We start from the raw sequence: 16,545 nt of genomic DNA, 5'->3' as shown, positions 1-16,545 counted from the left end.
GCCGTTTCCCACCCTTCCCTGGAAGCCGTCCCGGTATGGGCTTCGGCAGGCAGGTCGGAGCCCAGCCTGCCCACGCAGCGAGGCGGCCAGCCCTGAGCCAGCTCCAGGGAGGTTGAGCAATACTTGTTGAGAGGCTCAGCCTGCACGGATAAAACCACAGCCTGCCACTCGGGATTCCATGGCCTTCCTACCCACAGAAGCCAAGGGCTCCATCCCACAGGTCTTCCAGCCGAGCTCGAGGTTCATATTTGAATCGGACACAATCCAGCGTGGCTCAGACAAACATGAAACAAACCAGAAAATTACCCTGTATCTCCTCCCTGATAAATGTTCATAATAAATGGTAAATCAAGACGTAACCTCATAAACCTCCACACCTCCGCTACCAGCTCCACTAAAACCCGGAGCTGTTTAGTCCGGTTTTAATGGTGGTTTAATCACCTAATAGCCTGAAAGCATAGAATAGAAATCAAAATCCCACTACTAAAACACTGTTATTTTAGGCACTGTGCCTTACCTGAGTAGCAACCTCTTGCTTTTATGTAGCAGCTTTACATGAAGGTCTGGAAGCACCTTGGGGGAAGCCTTATCCCCATCTGATGTCAAGGGAAACAGGACCTGGAAGATGCGGTTAATGCACACCAGGCAAGTGAGACCACAGCCCCAGGCTCATCTCCCTCCCCACCAATAACGCAGCCTGTCCCTTCCCCACGACAGGTACCTACCCTTGGGAATGGACCACCTCCCTCAGGCATTAAGCCTTCTGCTGAGGAGGACAGGAGCCACTTTTGTTCTTTCCGAGACGATAAAGCACAGCGTCTTGCACCTTCCTCTTCCCCTCCCGGCTGGCACACCTGTGGCTCACATCCCAGCACTTCTCCTGCTTTGCTACCTGCAGTTTTCCTGCCATTCAAGGGCTTTCCTAGAGGGATGATGACTCGGACAGATAATTTTGTCATGCATGCAGGCAAACCACCCCTCCCCTTACAGAAGAAAATGAAACTACAAGAGAGTTGCAATAAAAGTGCCAACTGTTCTGAATCAAGGCACAAGAGCCAAGGTACAGCAGAGATTTCAGCGCTGGAAAATGCAGGGTGGAATTTACTTTGAAATCCTGACACTTATCTCTTTTGACTAACATAAAATATGTACCTTGGCTCACACTCACTTCCTATATATGACTGGGAAGAGGATGGCTTAACACTGCGGTTTCACCCAGTTTAGAAACGGAAAAGAAACCCATGAGAAAATTATTTCGCTAGACTAAAAATAAATAAATGAATCAAATTTTTTAAGAGTTTAAGGGAACATGATGGATGCAATGAGGAGGCGGCCAGAAGTATTTGGCTAGGTAGCATTCTCCTTAAACCAAAACTGGTAAAATAAAACTATAATACTCAAGTGCTAGTATGGTATTTCAGAAAATAAGGGCATCCCACTCAGCAGCGTACTGAAGGTCACAGGGCTCAGCAGGAGGCAGATGCATCGGCTTTGACTTCTGTGCAGAGATGCCCCAAATCATATAAAAACACACAAGCTATTTCAACTCCCAGTTGCCGCCGTAAATTCCTTACAGTCAAACAAGATGCTTTGGGGATAGTAAGAAAACTGGCAGCTCCGAGGCCCAGGCTCCCTTCTGTGGTACCTTGGAGACACCACTCAACACAATCCAACAGCACAGCGCATGCTTCTCTGCACGTCTCCTCTTTTGTACCAAATTTTGCACGTTTGTTCCTGGAATGATTTTACCCGAAATATGAAGTTCAGATGATGCTCAAGAATGCAGTCAAATCCCATTAATTTTTACAAAGATACAGGTTTTAAATGATGCTAAGTCATTAAACACTTTCTTCACACAAATGAGTCAGTTCGCTCATATTTAAATCTGGCAGAGGCAAGGAAATGCAGTATTTCTGGTTGCTACTAAACCTACAGATCTGATCTGAATTTGGCTTTGAGCTGCTGCACAGTTCTATTTTATCGCATGCACAAACACACTACCGCAAGCACATTTTGTGCTATAGTAAGTGCAATTGCTTTCTAAATTTCTATATGCTAAAATCTCTCTGAACTACGGCACACTTTTTTCTAATTCAAGGATGGCAAGACAAAAAGAGTTACAACAATTTCAAAAACGTTGACTTCATTTTCCCGATCCAGAAATCTGCTCAAGCCAACGCATTCCCACGAATAATCTCCATTTCAAGGAAACAACATTTTTGGACAAAGGAACTTTAAGAAGAAATCCTTCGACGGCTCCATTCATGTGGTCACTCACTTTTGCGTCAATTTCTGCAAAGACAGTGAAGAGTGACAGCTTGCTCCCTGCTCCGGGGAGATCAAGGAGCCCAGCACTCAGAGGAAGATCAAACTTGACCTCTGGCTCTCACTCCATTTCCCAACGTCAGTATTTCTACCGGTCTTTATGCGTGAAGTGAACACAGCAAATGCAATAAACTTCAAAATACAGACTTGTGAAGAAACACACAGGCTTCAAAAAAGGACCCTGCCAGCACAAATACATTAACCTCTTTAGCCCTCAGTAGCATTGAACAGTCAAATAAATACCCTTAGAAAGATGACTTAAAAGAAGGGAAAAAACCACCCCACACAGCACTCCTCCTCCCAGCAAGAAAAAGGAGACAATAAGAATAGATGAGAGCACGCTAGGATACGTGTCCTGAAATCGGCCCTTTGTTTTATTGGTCAAGTCAATGATTAATACTGGTTTTTAACGCGTGGCCAAAAAAAAGTTATTACCAGATACAAATGGGCAGGAATACTAAAGTGTTCTTCCTGCTGTCAAAATGCCATTTCTATTGCAATACTGTTACTGCTCCCTCCACATCTCTGTTTGAGCAGCACAGAGGCATTCAGAGTACAGTGCAGGTCTGCTGATCATTCTCCAGACAGAGAGCTTTTCAAATCCTACGACTGATTAAAAAAGACAAAAGATGTAGACCACTTAACCTAACCCAAACAGCAGTGCAGTTCTGCTCATCAGACATTCCTGACGGAAAGCATCCAAAATCTATGGACTTCCACTCAAACTTCCACACTCCGGATCAAGTCTAGAATAAAGGAAGGATGAAGAATATCCCGATAGAGCTGGATTCCTTAAAAAGGGCCCACACTCTCACTGACCTTCCTCAGAGCTCACACACAACTTCCTTTTGCTGCCCAGAGATGCCAAGTCCCGAGGCCCCAACCCTTTAATTCGTAATTCTACCGTATACCTCGGGAACACCCAACAAAGGCCCACCATCCCCAAGAAGAATGGCGCTCCAAAACTTTACATTCAGAGCTGTAATCACCCTCTATAAATTACTGCCATAAGTTTTTTATGTGATATACATCAGGTCAGAAAAAGGGCATCTGAATGGTTAACCAGACATAGATAAATCAGATGAACATTAGAAATGACAGTGTGGTTAATGAAAAATAAAACCAGCAGCAGTTCCTTGGATGTCCTTCAGTTTATTATTATTATTCAGGGGTTATTCTGCACATCAAGGTTTATTTAACTTCAGAAAAATAGAAAAATAAAAATAAAACTTGTTCTCCCATGCCAGACTTGAACTTTTGATCGAAGCACGCCTTGAAGACAACTCTGCCCATCTCTCATCCTCCTTCCATCAAAAGCCTGGCGATATCACAGTGAATTTAAACAGCACCTTGCTGAGAAGTGTCAGCCTGTTGAAGCCAGCACTGTCATGGAGCTAATCCATTGTTTTCACTGGATTCTCCCCAGTGTGTCTTTCTCACTAAAAATCAGAAAAAACTTTACTATCTATCTCCCAGTTTTGAGGTGTATTATGCTTTTATGTTGGCCGTCTGGCTTGGAAGACATACTCATTAGAACTGACTGCCTTCTACAAGTTAAAACCAAGTAGATGGTCTCTGCCCGGGCCGTGCTGACTCTTGGCATTTATGACAACTGGCAAATACCGCGGGGACAACAAGAGTGCCATTATTCTTGCTCGGCAGCTCGCAGCAGCATGCTCGAGATCCTTCAAACACGGTAACACATAGGTGAGCGCTACGGCCAGAAAGAAGGTACTATTCAGAAGCAGAAAAATCAGCAGTAACCCATAAATGAGCTGAGAACATAAAATAAAGCCGACGTCCTCTGCAACCGCCTAAACACTTAACAAAACCCTATTTCAAAGAGTTGCCTGAGTTTTGTTTTTAAAAATAGAGCAAAAAGAAAAAAATAATCGCATAGGACAGTACTTACAGGAAGAATTTTATGGCTATGGTATGAGGCTAGCCTTGCTGAAAGACTTTGCCACAGTTTTGCAGTGGCTTTTGCACAATTAAATAGGAAGAACCAAAAGAGGGAGAAGCAACAACTCCCAACAGTCAGTACAAACGTTGCAACCTCTTGCTAACCCCCCAGCATGAGCAAGGTCGGAGCGGTCATACCTGCCTGCTTACCTTTCGGAAACCCATCTGTGCTGTAGGACACAGATGGGAGCTCTGCAGATGGCACGTTCACCCGCACGGCATCTCCCCATCCCTCCTCACCGCTGAACCGGTCCCAAATCTGAGCCCAGACAGTGTCACAGCAGCACTGGGCAGGTAGAGCTCCGCTTTTCTGAATGATGCACAAAACTGAGAGTCTTATCACTGGGGTCGTTAAAATTCCCACAGGCTTTTCTGAAGTATTGGGGGAATTAATCACCGTCTCCCAGCCACACTCCAACTGGGTAATCACATTTGACCTCCTAAACTCCCCCCAAACAAGCGGGAACTGTGTTTGGGTTACTCTGTCTCATACTGTGCAATGTCCCCGTGTGTTATCAGACAGTGCTAAACCTCACCCCAAGTGATGGCAACTTTTCAGCAGTGGGCAGCATTTCCCTTGACTATAGCGATCTTGGAACAAGCTTTTAGGATCCTTTGGCACAAGAAATGCCTTCTTTTTTTATACAAACAAGTAGCAATCAGTCCAAGCTGGGATGTTTGGACATAAGTCAAATCCTCCTCAAAAATTTGAGCGTGATCAGAGCCAGAGCCTTTGTTCAGATGCACCTCTCTATGAAAAGGCTACTATGAAGATTTTAGGTTTTTTTAAAGTGTGCTGGCACTTTTATTAACCCTAGTCTTGTTTTTGGTTTTGCACAGGAAGCCGCAACTGGGAACACTGCACAAAGTCCCAAGTTTAACGGAAAGGCTTAACACAAATCCGACGTAAGCTCAGGATAGCAGATAGCAGAGACACTAATGCAAGATAAGGAGAACAAGTGCTGGCTTTATAACGCACACAAGTGAACTCAGGGCCAGTACCAAACTGTTCAGGTGTATCTGTGAATAGGTGCACTCTTACATATTTATAGCAATTAAAGTTAATATAGACTGTCTTTCTCGTAGGACAAAGATGCCCAGATTTAAAATAAATACCCACATATACAAATTTTCTTTTGTTAGAATCTAGCTAAAAGGATACGAACCTAAGCAGATATTAACACCATCACCCTAAGCACATTAAATCCTTTCCTTATAAAGGAGGAAAAGCAGCCAAAAGGGGAGAATGCATTTCAGGAGAAAACGCAGAGGTTATGAAGCTTTGAATACAATACCCTTGCTATTTGCACACAGATTTGCAAAAAACAGAAGCTCTGATTATAATTGCAAATGACTACACCTGCTCCAGCCAAACTGGGCACCCCAGCTCGATGTGCGTGATAGCATCCAAGCGCCGGCCGGAGACGCGGCGCTGGCGTGCAAGCCCAGCACCGACCGAACAACGGGGCTGCCTGTGGCCGCGGCTGGCAGAGACAGAGGCTGCTGCCTCCTCCAGCAGGCTGTGCCCCTTTTTGAAGTCCCCACTAAACAAAGTATCCTGTAATCCACTGCATCCCAAGACCCCTACATGACATCTGTGCTACCAGACCTTCAAGACCTCTTTATACCTTTAATTCCCGCAGCTTTCTCCCGACAACACAGGTTTTCAAGCAGACTAGACACATCACTAATGAACACACGCGCACACTCGTTTTGCATTTCCACGATACCTTTAATGCTGAGGTTTCAAAGGGATGCAGCAATTCAGCTACCTCGCTGAGCACAAACAGTACTCATGTTACGTGTGGAGCACCCTGCCAGGCTGCTCTACGTCCACAACTACTCACTGTCATGACTTTATAAAGGCTTTTATGCCTATATATGCCAGCTGCAGGAGGGCCAATAACAACAAATCCATAATATGGGGAGAACATCCTTGACCTAGTTCAAACTCAAGGCACTGACTGTCCATAGACACTTTTTGGGAATAATTTGAACTGAAACAGTAAACCTTCTCATAACTGACGCCATGCAGCACTGCGTTTCTGCTCCGCTAAAAGCTTAGTTTAAACACCACAGACTGAAGTAGGAGCTAAGTCCCTCAGCCACACCACGCTTGCCTTCAAATTGTGGTCAATGTTCTTCCAGACTATGGAAGACAAAGATCCAATTTCTCCGCTTTAAAACTAATATGGAGGAAATTCCATTTCACTTAACTTTGGCAATGCATTAAGGCAAGAGCCTTAATCAAGGAGAGCTCCACTTTCGCTAGTCACCCAGTCCAACTCGCCTTTTTCTGACGAAAATCTCTGCCTGCAAAAAGCATTTTTGTTTGTTTCCTTTTTATTAAGGCTAGGACAAAAGTCAGTCACAAGAGCTGTGGAGAAATAATTTGCTTAGGGAAAGGGTTTCCCAGTTTCTGCAAGACCAGCGTTCCCATTCCACCCACTTACATTCCTGTATTAAGAGAAAATAAAATCACATCCGCAGGCCGGTCATCGGTTACACAGGTCGACATCCAGGCAACACGGCAAACAGCTGAAAGAAAATTACTTGCATGGAAAGATCTTGTTTGAAGAAGTTATGCACTCATTGCAGCACCATCATTTACATCAGTCCTTGTTAAGAAGTATTTTATCCCTTAAAATCATTTGCATAATTGCCGCAATCAAAGGCATTACTTTACAGTAATAACTTTAATGGCAGATTTTTCCTTAAACATTCTTTTTAAAAGGTACCTACCAAGGTTGGTGCATCCATATGCCAGTAAAAATAAAGACAGGAGGTGACACTCAGGAAATGCACGGTGTAGAGAGGGACCAGTTGCTTTTTGTTTTGTGTTCCGTTTATAGAAAATCACTTTATGATGCTCAAAAAGCATCCCAGAGCCTAAACCTTTGTCACCTCAACAGCAGCCTAGTTGGTACATGGCCAAGACCCCTTTTTTTTTTTCTATTAGTTTTTATATTTGCTAACTGTAATTGTATTATGGGGGAATCTGGCTTCTTCACAGGCTAAAACAAGGTCCTGTAAGCAAGAGTCTATGTCTCAGTCTTCAACTTGCCTTCCCTGATTATAGGCTAGCAATGAAAAACATAAAGCCTGACAAATGCATTCAGTACATACATCAGTGACTCCTGGGTGACGTATCATCACTTTGGGTATGTACCATTATCAGCAGCCAGACAACAAAGAAAACCTCCAGGAAAACACTAAATACAGCTTAGAAGTTTTGTATTATTTCATGCCTTCAGTTCAGTAGTTGCGGACATCTACAAACAGGCAAGCTGTTTGGCAAGGGCCAAATATATGTATCTATATATGTATATATATATATTAAAAAAAAAAAATCACTGGAAGTCCCTTCTCCAAAGGCCTTGTGGTTTCAGGATACATTGCAGGAAGCCTGGACAAGCAGCCAGGCGCACGGATCGGGAGGGAATATGTACAAAGTTGATAGTCGTCCAGCACTTTTGGGGCATGGGACTTGCTACAGCAATTTTCTTAACGTGTAGGAGCTCTGGACTGCTTTTCTCAGCTCCATGGAGACATAAGCACAAGAACACAAAGATAATGGCTGCAGGGCTTCAGTAGCATTGTAAAGTCTATTTTTAAGATGGGCAAGAACCACTGGATCAGTTCTGAATATAAAATAAAGGAGTTCGAATAAACAAGCTAAGATCTAACGGGAAGTTAGCAGCAGAAACCAGCTGGGATTTCCACCCTCCAGCTCCAGCGTGCTATCCCAAAGTCTGTGTCCTCCAGATAACACAGCTTCATTTCAAACCCCAGGGTGCTCCGCCAACGCAGCTGCATCACTGAGCTGATGAGGGGATGCTCCTCAAGGGAAGCTTAACCGAGGCCCTGGGAGCATCACGGCTTTGTCCAGGCAGGCTCTAAACCCCGTCTGTAGGGCAGCCCCTTCCCCAGGCAGCATCAGCAGAGGACTTTGGGGGAACACTTCCACTTAATTGAGGCTCTCAAACGAGTCAGGCCTGAATGAAGGCACGTTGCCCTTTAACACAGTTCTAATTACATTAAAACAAAATGCTTTCGTGAACATTGAGAAAGGCTGGGGAGAGAATCAGACAAGCTATAAATTAAAGCAGAGGATATGAATACCATGCAAGCTGCAGTGTTAGGGTTAAACATGGGTCTGGAAACAGTTTAGTGAAAACCTGGTGTGGCTAGGGGCCAGCTCCGAGTTTAGTTGCTTTGGGCTAATCGTTTCCTTCAGGCAGGCTACTCTAGCACACTAATAGGTTTTAATAAAAACTTCCAATTGGGCCAGTAAACCCCTCATTAAGCTGTTTTTAAAGCATGAATTTAAGAGCGGCGAGGGTAAAAGGTCATGAGGAGTATTTAATTCACAACGGCTGGCAAAAGGTGCTGTTGTGATTGAAAACACCAGAGTTCAAGTGTCCAGGGCCACATAAACATCCGACTCTGTCACTAGACCTGGTTAAGTGACAGCTTGAAAAATAGATTTAATAAGACAGAGAGAAAAGTTTCCCACTCTTACACGAGAAATAGGAACAGCAGATCACAATATTAGCCAGGAACAGGAACAGTCAGTAAGCAACCCCATCCCTCCCATCTCGGCATGGGGGGAGAATGAATAAATAGCAGCCTATGGCCATCCGGGTGTTCAACCCTGCAGCGATTCCCAGGGGCTCACTGGGACAGTCGCGCCGTGGCTCCGCGGTCTCCTGCTGTGAACAGAATAAAGTTCTCCAGGAATAACACAGACCAACCCGTTCTCCATGTCCTGCTGCCAGTGTCTCTCCCACGTGCCGTCTGTACAGCGAGCTACCGGAGTAACAAGTGCCACCGGCTGCGAGCCGGATACTTATGTCCTGCCATGCAAGAAAGCAAACTTCTGCCAGTGAATTCTCTTACACTTGGGCAACCTCACACCCACCAGGCAGACACTGCAGATGGATCTGCAGGAATCACGGTGTTAGCTCCAGGCACAGTTCAGCCCAGACACATCCCCATCTCGGTATACTTTTAAACCAAGCTTTGGACCTGCACTGGTGAAGTTTGACCTCAGTCATTTCCACGTACTCTCATTTTCTTCCATGACCACAGCGCTGCTCACTAGTGTAGTGCAACTAATATGAAAACCTCACCTCTTCCGTGGAAACATGCACTCACAAAAGGAGAAACATCTCAATCTTGTACAGCAAAAGCCAGAACCCCAGCTGTGCACTCTAACATTTAATTTTATGTCAGCGCACATCTAAAATTCAAGATCCCTGAAGACCTTTTAAAAGAAAATCCTCTTTGGAACAATTTGCATTGAAGTAAAGAGTGAGGATTTAACAAGTAATGGAGAATTACGTACACTCGGCTCTCAACTTTTTATTCTACTACTAATCAAAACACATTTCATCTTAAATTCTGAGATAATAGACGCAACATAAAATTAGGGGGCAGGCATGGGTATGAACTAAATTATTTGCTTATTCCATGTTTACACATAATGGAAAAAAACTAGGACTTTAATTCCACCTTCAGTGATTGTCTTCTCTCCATACCAAAATTAACAAGAAAGTTTACTGTAAGAGGGGGGGGAAAAAAAAAAAAAAAAAAGAGCTCTTATTTTTAAAATATGCTTCTAATTCTAGCCATACAGTTGGCCTGCAAAGAGTGCAGAAGCAAGGCTCTCTGGAACAATCCCCAAGGAAACATTTGCTTTGGCTCCAAATAGGACACTTTTGTGCATCAAGAGTCAAATAAGATCAGCTGCTTCTCAGTCCTTTCCGTTTAATGATCCCATTGATAGCCAAAAGGTAAACAGACACATTTCTGTCTATTCTGCGGGTTCCTTGCTGGGAATCCAGACTGCAACTCTGAGAGGTATCCGGCGGCCATGGAGGTGACGATGTGGAGTCAGAATCTCCCTGAACAGTTACATCATTTTCCACACCACACCTGGATTTTTACTTTACAGAGAGATGGGGCTGTCCATTACAACTCACACAATCTTTGCAGCTTTCCTGCAGCTCTGCTTAGCTCCTCACTGATATCTCAGGAAAGACTTAGGGCCATCAAACTGCCTTCTGAATATCTGGGGCTCCTTAACACAATAACAAGGTAGAACAGAAGAAAGAAGACAAGAAAGCCTGTAAAAGAGCATCATCTTTTTCAAAGCCTCTGTTAGAACAGAGATAATAAATCACTATATTAAAATCAGGCTTCCACTGGGGAAAAAAAAAAAGAAGTCCTTGGGAGTATGTCAGACTGAAGCATCATCAGGAACTACTGCTCTCGGAGAGCGCATCCTTGCTCAGAAGGAGTCAGAAACAGCAAAGCTGTCAACACCACAAATCTGCTGAGGCAGCTTTGGTCTTATTCTAAGCCAAGAGAAAAGATGTCCTTAGTTTTAAAAAAGGAAAAAATAACAAGTTGACCTTGCCAATTCTTTCTAGTCCCAGCACCACAGCTGCATCCTTCACAGAGAGGGAGACCTGCCACTTTTGGAGCTGAGCCAGGCAGGACCAAGGGCACTGAGTGAGGCCAGGTGGCTCACGGTGGCACACACAGGTCACCAAGGCACCTAGAAAGTAGCTTGAAGGGGCCAAGGAAGAAAGGCCTTGGTATACCAAAGCTCAAGGAGAAGATTTAGGCTAAGGATGAAGTTGCCATGAAAGCCACGTCTCCAGGAACAGCATGGCTGCTGGCCCTGCAGGTGTGCTCCACCGGGGACAGGCAGGACATCCATCCATCCACCCATCCATTCCCAAGACTCCCAGCAGCCTCAGCTCCGCTAGGAAGGGCCAAAGCAATCCAGCGTAGTCCAGCCATCGAGCAGTCCCACCAGAGCAGAGTCCACACTCAGCAACCAGAGCACTGCACTGCCAGAAACGGGGAGGAAAAGTGACGATCCAGCCCAGCGCTCCCGCCTGCTGGCAGGGAACCTCGCACGCCTGAGCTGTGCCTGTCCATGGGGAGGGACCCAATGTCAAACTGCTCCGTGCTCACTGAAACACGTCACGCTACATCTAAAGCCAAATTTATACATGAACAACAATAAATAAAGCTGAAAAGTTATTACAGCTCAGCTAATTTCAGACCAGTGCTAACCCCCAAGCTGGCGCCCACTCCAGGATTTGCATTGCCGAGCACCTCTTCACCTTTCAAAGATAAATAGTCCAACGCAGACGGTGCTTTGCGCTGTGAAAGCCCTTGCATGGCTGTTTTTCGCGGTTCATTCCCTGAAGTGAGGAGTGTTTTTAATAACTGTTACCTGACAGGAGTAAGAGCAAAGAGCAAAACCTGTGGCAATACCAGTTGATCCCATTTGGCCTAACAGCTTGTTGTTATTTCCAGACTCTGGAGTTCTTTAAAATTCATAGGGACAGCCTGCAGTTTTAATAGAGGCTACCAAAATCCATCCTAAGATGTCTCAAAAAAAGTACACTTCCTGGAGGGGAATAGGAAACAGTCAGCATTTACAAAGATCTCTCCAGGAATTTTTTATTTTTTTTTTAAGATCTTGCTTTGAAGTAGATGCTACCAAAGAATAAGGCTTCCAGAGCTCAGCAATATTTAATGTACTTCTACAGCAATGGATGACAATGTTGTTGTTTCAGCTATATTATAACAAAAATATTGTGGTTTTCCTGTATTCTAACAAAAGTAACTCAAGATTTACATCTCATTCATCTTATTCAGAAGTAGCCCTTAAGCCAAAAACAAGGAAGGGAGAGACCCTACTGCGTACAAAGGACTTCAGTAATCCTCATAGGGTGGCTATCCAGTTGGGACATAAAGAAAGGCCAAAGAAAGATAAAACACCACTTCTGAAAAGCAGTTTTTCTGCAACCTGGAAAACATATACAGAAGATGAGTAACTTGTGTTAAAACTAAGATGGTTGTCCTCACTAACCCAACAAAAGCGTGGATTTATATTGTCCAGCTGATTAAAAAAATCCACATCTGATTTGGAATTATCTAAAACACACAGGAGTGGAAACAATTCTCCATAATCCTCCACCTCTCCACTTGGTGAAGCACCATCTCAATGATCCCACATAAACTAAAGCAGTACATCCACTTACAACTGATTAAAACAAAACAATCAATTGGTAAACAAGGAGATGGATGCAATTCCCTGAAGGAGAAGGGGAGGGAAGCCTCCATAATACGCTGACACAAATGGACTTTAACTGTTCTTGTGCCTTACATTAAAAAAACTAAATTTCTATTTGTGACTGGCTAGTGACAACTTGGGAATATGAATCTCCTTCTCATTCCCGCAAGGACCCAGTATCCTTCTCCATCCACCCATCCAACAGCACGAGCACCTGGCTGAAGGGATGAGAAAATGTGAGCAAATAGGCTGTTTCAAGACATTATGCCATGGCAGTACTTCCCAGGAAGTCAGAAGCACACTAACAGCTTTCCTAATATTTCCACAGAGAGGAACATTTTCTACTGGGATTTCTAACTTTCCATTTAGACTCCAGCTGTGGGTTGGAGTACTTAATGCTTAAAAAAAAAACCCCAACCTGTGCAAAGCACAAATCAACTTTCCAGACCTCCAAAGGAGTAATATCTGCACCTCACACTTGCGGAAAAGCAGATGATATAAGTAAGAGGTTCTCAACTTCATACAAATCACCAGCGGAAAGGGAATTGGAATTTGGGGGGAACAGGTTCCCTCCCAGGGGATGTCCTTCAGACCTCACTTCGTTTGGTTCCCTCAGGCTTATTTAACTATTTGTCTTTAATGTCACCCTCATAACGATACTGGTGGTACTTACACAACCCTTCCACCAAGTCTCCTTCAATCTCAACTTACAGAATTTACACCAGTTTTCCTTCCTTAAGGGCATACGAGCTCAAAGAAATTCATTGAAAGGCAGAGAACAGAGGCAATCAAACCTTAAACATTTGAAAGAGAAAGACAGAGAAAGCAAGTTAGAGTAATGTAAAAGCTACATACCCACAAATGCATCAATAAATTATTACTGCAGATTTTTTCTTGTTTTTATTCACTTACCAAAGGAATACCTGCAAAACAAAATGAAGAAAAAGCAAAAAAAAAAAAATTAAAATCTTGGTTGATCAATTGCAGCAACCTATGTTTAATATTAGTTCTATTTCAAACTTTACACCTTTTGAGTTTCAGAACAAATCTGTCAAGGAGTATGGAAACATGCATGAACCTTGTAACATGCAACTCAAAGGCACTAGATGGTAGATTTCTGTTACCTGGCAGCGCAAGAAGAGCAAAATCATTCATTTCTGGGCAAATTAAGCTGTTATTTATCACTCCAAGGAACTGGTTACCCTTCTTTCAATAAAGATGCTAAAGCAGCACAGCCAGAAGAGACAGCACAGTCCCAAATCACAGCGAACACTGAGCTTCACAAAAGGCTGCTCCTCACCTTCTCTCTGACTTGAGAAACTCCTCTGAGAGAACACTCAAGCTGATAGCGCAGCTTAACCAGGTTCTACTGCAACATTATTCATTTATGGTTTCCAAAGCATGCTAAGCACTTCCCAAGGCAGAAGGCAACAACCGAAGTTGTTAAAAAAGTAAAGCTTAATCCATACTTCGCTGATGAAGCCCACGCTGCTGAAAAGCAAGAAGTTACTTCTTGCTGGTGAACAATTCATTGGGTTTTTTCCCCTTTTGAACACAGAAAAGTCTAGCATGATGCCATCTGCCAGCTGAGTGCTAGTTGCTCGGCAATCCTCAGTCTCAGGAAAAGCGATACACACTTACTGTATCATTTTCACGTGAATTTTTGCCACAATCTGCTGCATCATTTAATTTGCTTTTTTAGCTGGTCTTCTCACTGAAATTACCTTTAGCCTTAACTACAACATAGTGATTTTGTGTAAGATCACCAGTTCCGATTAAAAGTGAAACCCAATGGTTAACAAGTTTTAAGATGCTGTTCTTCAACAGACAGCTTGTGTTTAGTCCCATTATAGCTTCAATCCCACATCAGCAGGGCTTTATTATTTGTATCTTCAGCGTATTGCATTAAATTAAAATAAAAAAGACCCCCCCCAAAAAACCCCAAAACAAAAAATATCCCAGGCTTTTAAAGATTTTCAGAAAGATTTGCTCTTACTGAAAACATCGTGAATAGGTGTGCAAATTTTATACTCATACACATGTAGTTCAAATAGTTCTACAATCCATCAATCTAAATATTTTACTACATATTTAACAACAATTTCATACAGGGCTACTGACGTATAAGGAGCAATAACTTTAAAATGCACAACAAGTTTTAACTTTCTTAATAAAAGTGGCTCTTTATGAAGATATCTGTCATTAAGGGGAACCTAACTTCGCTATTCTCCACCACAGTTGTGGCGCAGTTAAACATAAACTTGTACGAATTATTCTTATTTCTTGGCAGAAGTTAAGAACCCCCTGAGGCTCATTTAAAACACACACACACACAGACACACACAAAATGAGGAATTAATAAAATATTGTATTCTTCTGAACCACATTAAGTTTTCTGACGTGTGTCTGTTGCTGATTACATCAATCTAGGCTCCATAACTTGTCATGTGATGACAGACAAACACTTGTGAATTTATTTCTCTGAAGAAGCCTGCGATACAAATGCCAAGGAAACCAAACCAAATGGCCCACTCCAAATACATAAAAGCAGCAGGGCATCTTGCAGGGATTTTTATTTTTTTTTAATAGGTTACAAACAGGCAGGTACCCAATTCCCACAGACTTCAGGTTGTATTTTGTAACCTAATTTCCATTTTTGCTTTTCAAGGTCCTCTTCCTTGCTTATAAAGAGTAAACAAAAGTGTTTATGAAAAAAATTGATTTTTTTTTTTCCTACTTCTGCCTTGGCATTTGAAACACTATCGACAGATAATGACAAGTGAAAACATGGATTTGATTTTGCGGATTTTTTGGCAAATTTCAACAGAGTAACTTTTTTGATCTGCACCCTGTCAAACCCAGAAATTTTGCAAATTCAAAGTATATTCCGTTTAGATTTTCTACGTCAAATTAAAACGTGATGTCTTTTCTGTTCTCTGTTTGGAGAAACAATGTCATTAGCCATGACTTGTCATTACAGGCAAGCTTCATGTCACACTTAGAAAGACTGTAAGTATCAGCTGGGAATCATAAACATCATCAAATATTTGGGTTAAATTGTTTTCACCACATTGTCATGCTGATTAATTCTAGCTCAAGTGTATTCCTGGAAAGCAAAAATTGATAGCAAAACATAGCTTAAACTACATTAAACTACATCACTCCTGATGAAAATACTTTCCGCCGGCAGTGCCCGTGGCAGAGGCAGCGTGGAGCTGAGATGGGTTTGAAGACAGAGCTCTGCAAGAGCTTCTCGTGTCTCCAAACCACGCGTGGGCATTGCTGTGCAAACCAACAGGGAGCTCCCAAACCGACCCAGCAGAAAACATCCCCTTTTCTGTATAACACCTTTTTTTTTTTCCTGCATGCAAAGCATGCAGGATGATGGTTTCTGTTCGGCCAGACTTGCCCGATAAATTTACATTCTTTCTCCACTCACCTACCCGGCAGCTACACAGATTGTTTAATGCAAGAGTCGTCTGGGACAGGGACTCCTCTTACAAGTCTACAAAACATGACAAAATTCTAAATAGATTCTATTAATAAATAGTATTACAACACAGATAGGAACTCATATTTTTACATCTATTGATGCTTACTAGGAAAACGCATCTGTATTTAAAATCCAAGGAAAAACAAAATCAAACCAACACTGTCCTACCCACCACTCACAGCCCAACAGTGCCCAACACCACAAGATCCTTCCAACTAAACTGATTTCCACAGGCAGGATAATTCCCTGCTGCATCCCTAATCTGCAGCTGGTGTTAACAGCTTCTCTCACTGTTCTCCATGGAGAACATCCTCTATGGAAAGTGAACCCAGATGTCAACTTTCATCTCCATTATGAATCTGTCTTATTCTCTGGGCTGTATAACTTGGGACGGGGGAAAAAGTATTTGGGTAGTACAGGCACATTTTCTATTCTTCATCAGGACACGGCTCCAAAATCTGCTGTTAAGGAGGTTTCCACAGTAGCACCTCTCCAGAATGGAAACCAGGTAGAGCTCACACTGAGAGGTAACCCTTCCCTGTCAAGGATGGAAATGTGACGTTAACTATCCCACTCTTCCCTCTGGTACTCAGCCAGGGAGAGGAGGAAGCAGGGGACCATCTCCCCAGGAGCCTCAGACCACAGCAGACAATCAAATGGATTCATC

General features: G+C 43.1%; 1 protein-coding gene across 6 annotated transcripts in view; it reads right to left on the bottom strand.

The window, feature by feature from the left end:
- The window catches only part of LMF1 (lipase maturation factor 1), a 214,112-nt gene that overhangs the window by 167,963 nt on the left and 29,604 nt on the right, over positions 1–16,545 (bottom strand). Inside the window, exons 1-2 of one of the 6 annotated variants that reach the window (XM_074599076.1) lie at positions 726–986; positions 518–618 (exon numbers count right to left, since the gene is read on the bottom strand). The exons of 4 other annotated variants lie outside the window; for them this stretch is intronic. Coding sequence is in view for 1 of the 2 variants with exons in the window: in XM_074599079.1 (XP_074455180.1) it covers positions 13,298–13,308 (11 nt within the window). In the remaining variant the exon portion in view is untranslated. Of the gene's footprint in view, positions 1–517; positions 619–725; positions 987–13,297; positions 13,309–16,545 lie in introns of those variants that run through there. One more of the 6 variants, XM_074599079.1, reaches the window with a different exon arrangement.

This window comes from Larus michahellis, chromosome 8, assembly GCF_964199755.1.
Source record: "Larus michahellis chromosome 8, bLarMic1.1, whole genome shotgun sequence".
NCBI lineage: Eukaryota > Metazoa > Chordata > Aves > Charadriiformes > Laridae > Larus > Larus michahellis.
This window is presented reverse-complemented; position numbering and strand designations above follow the sequence as displayed.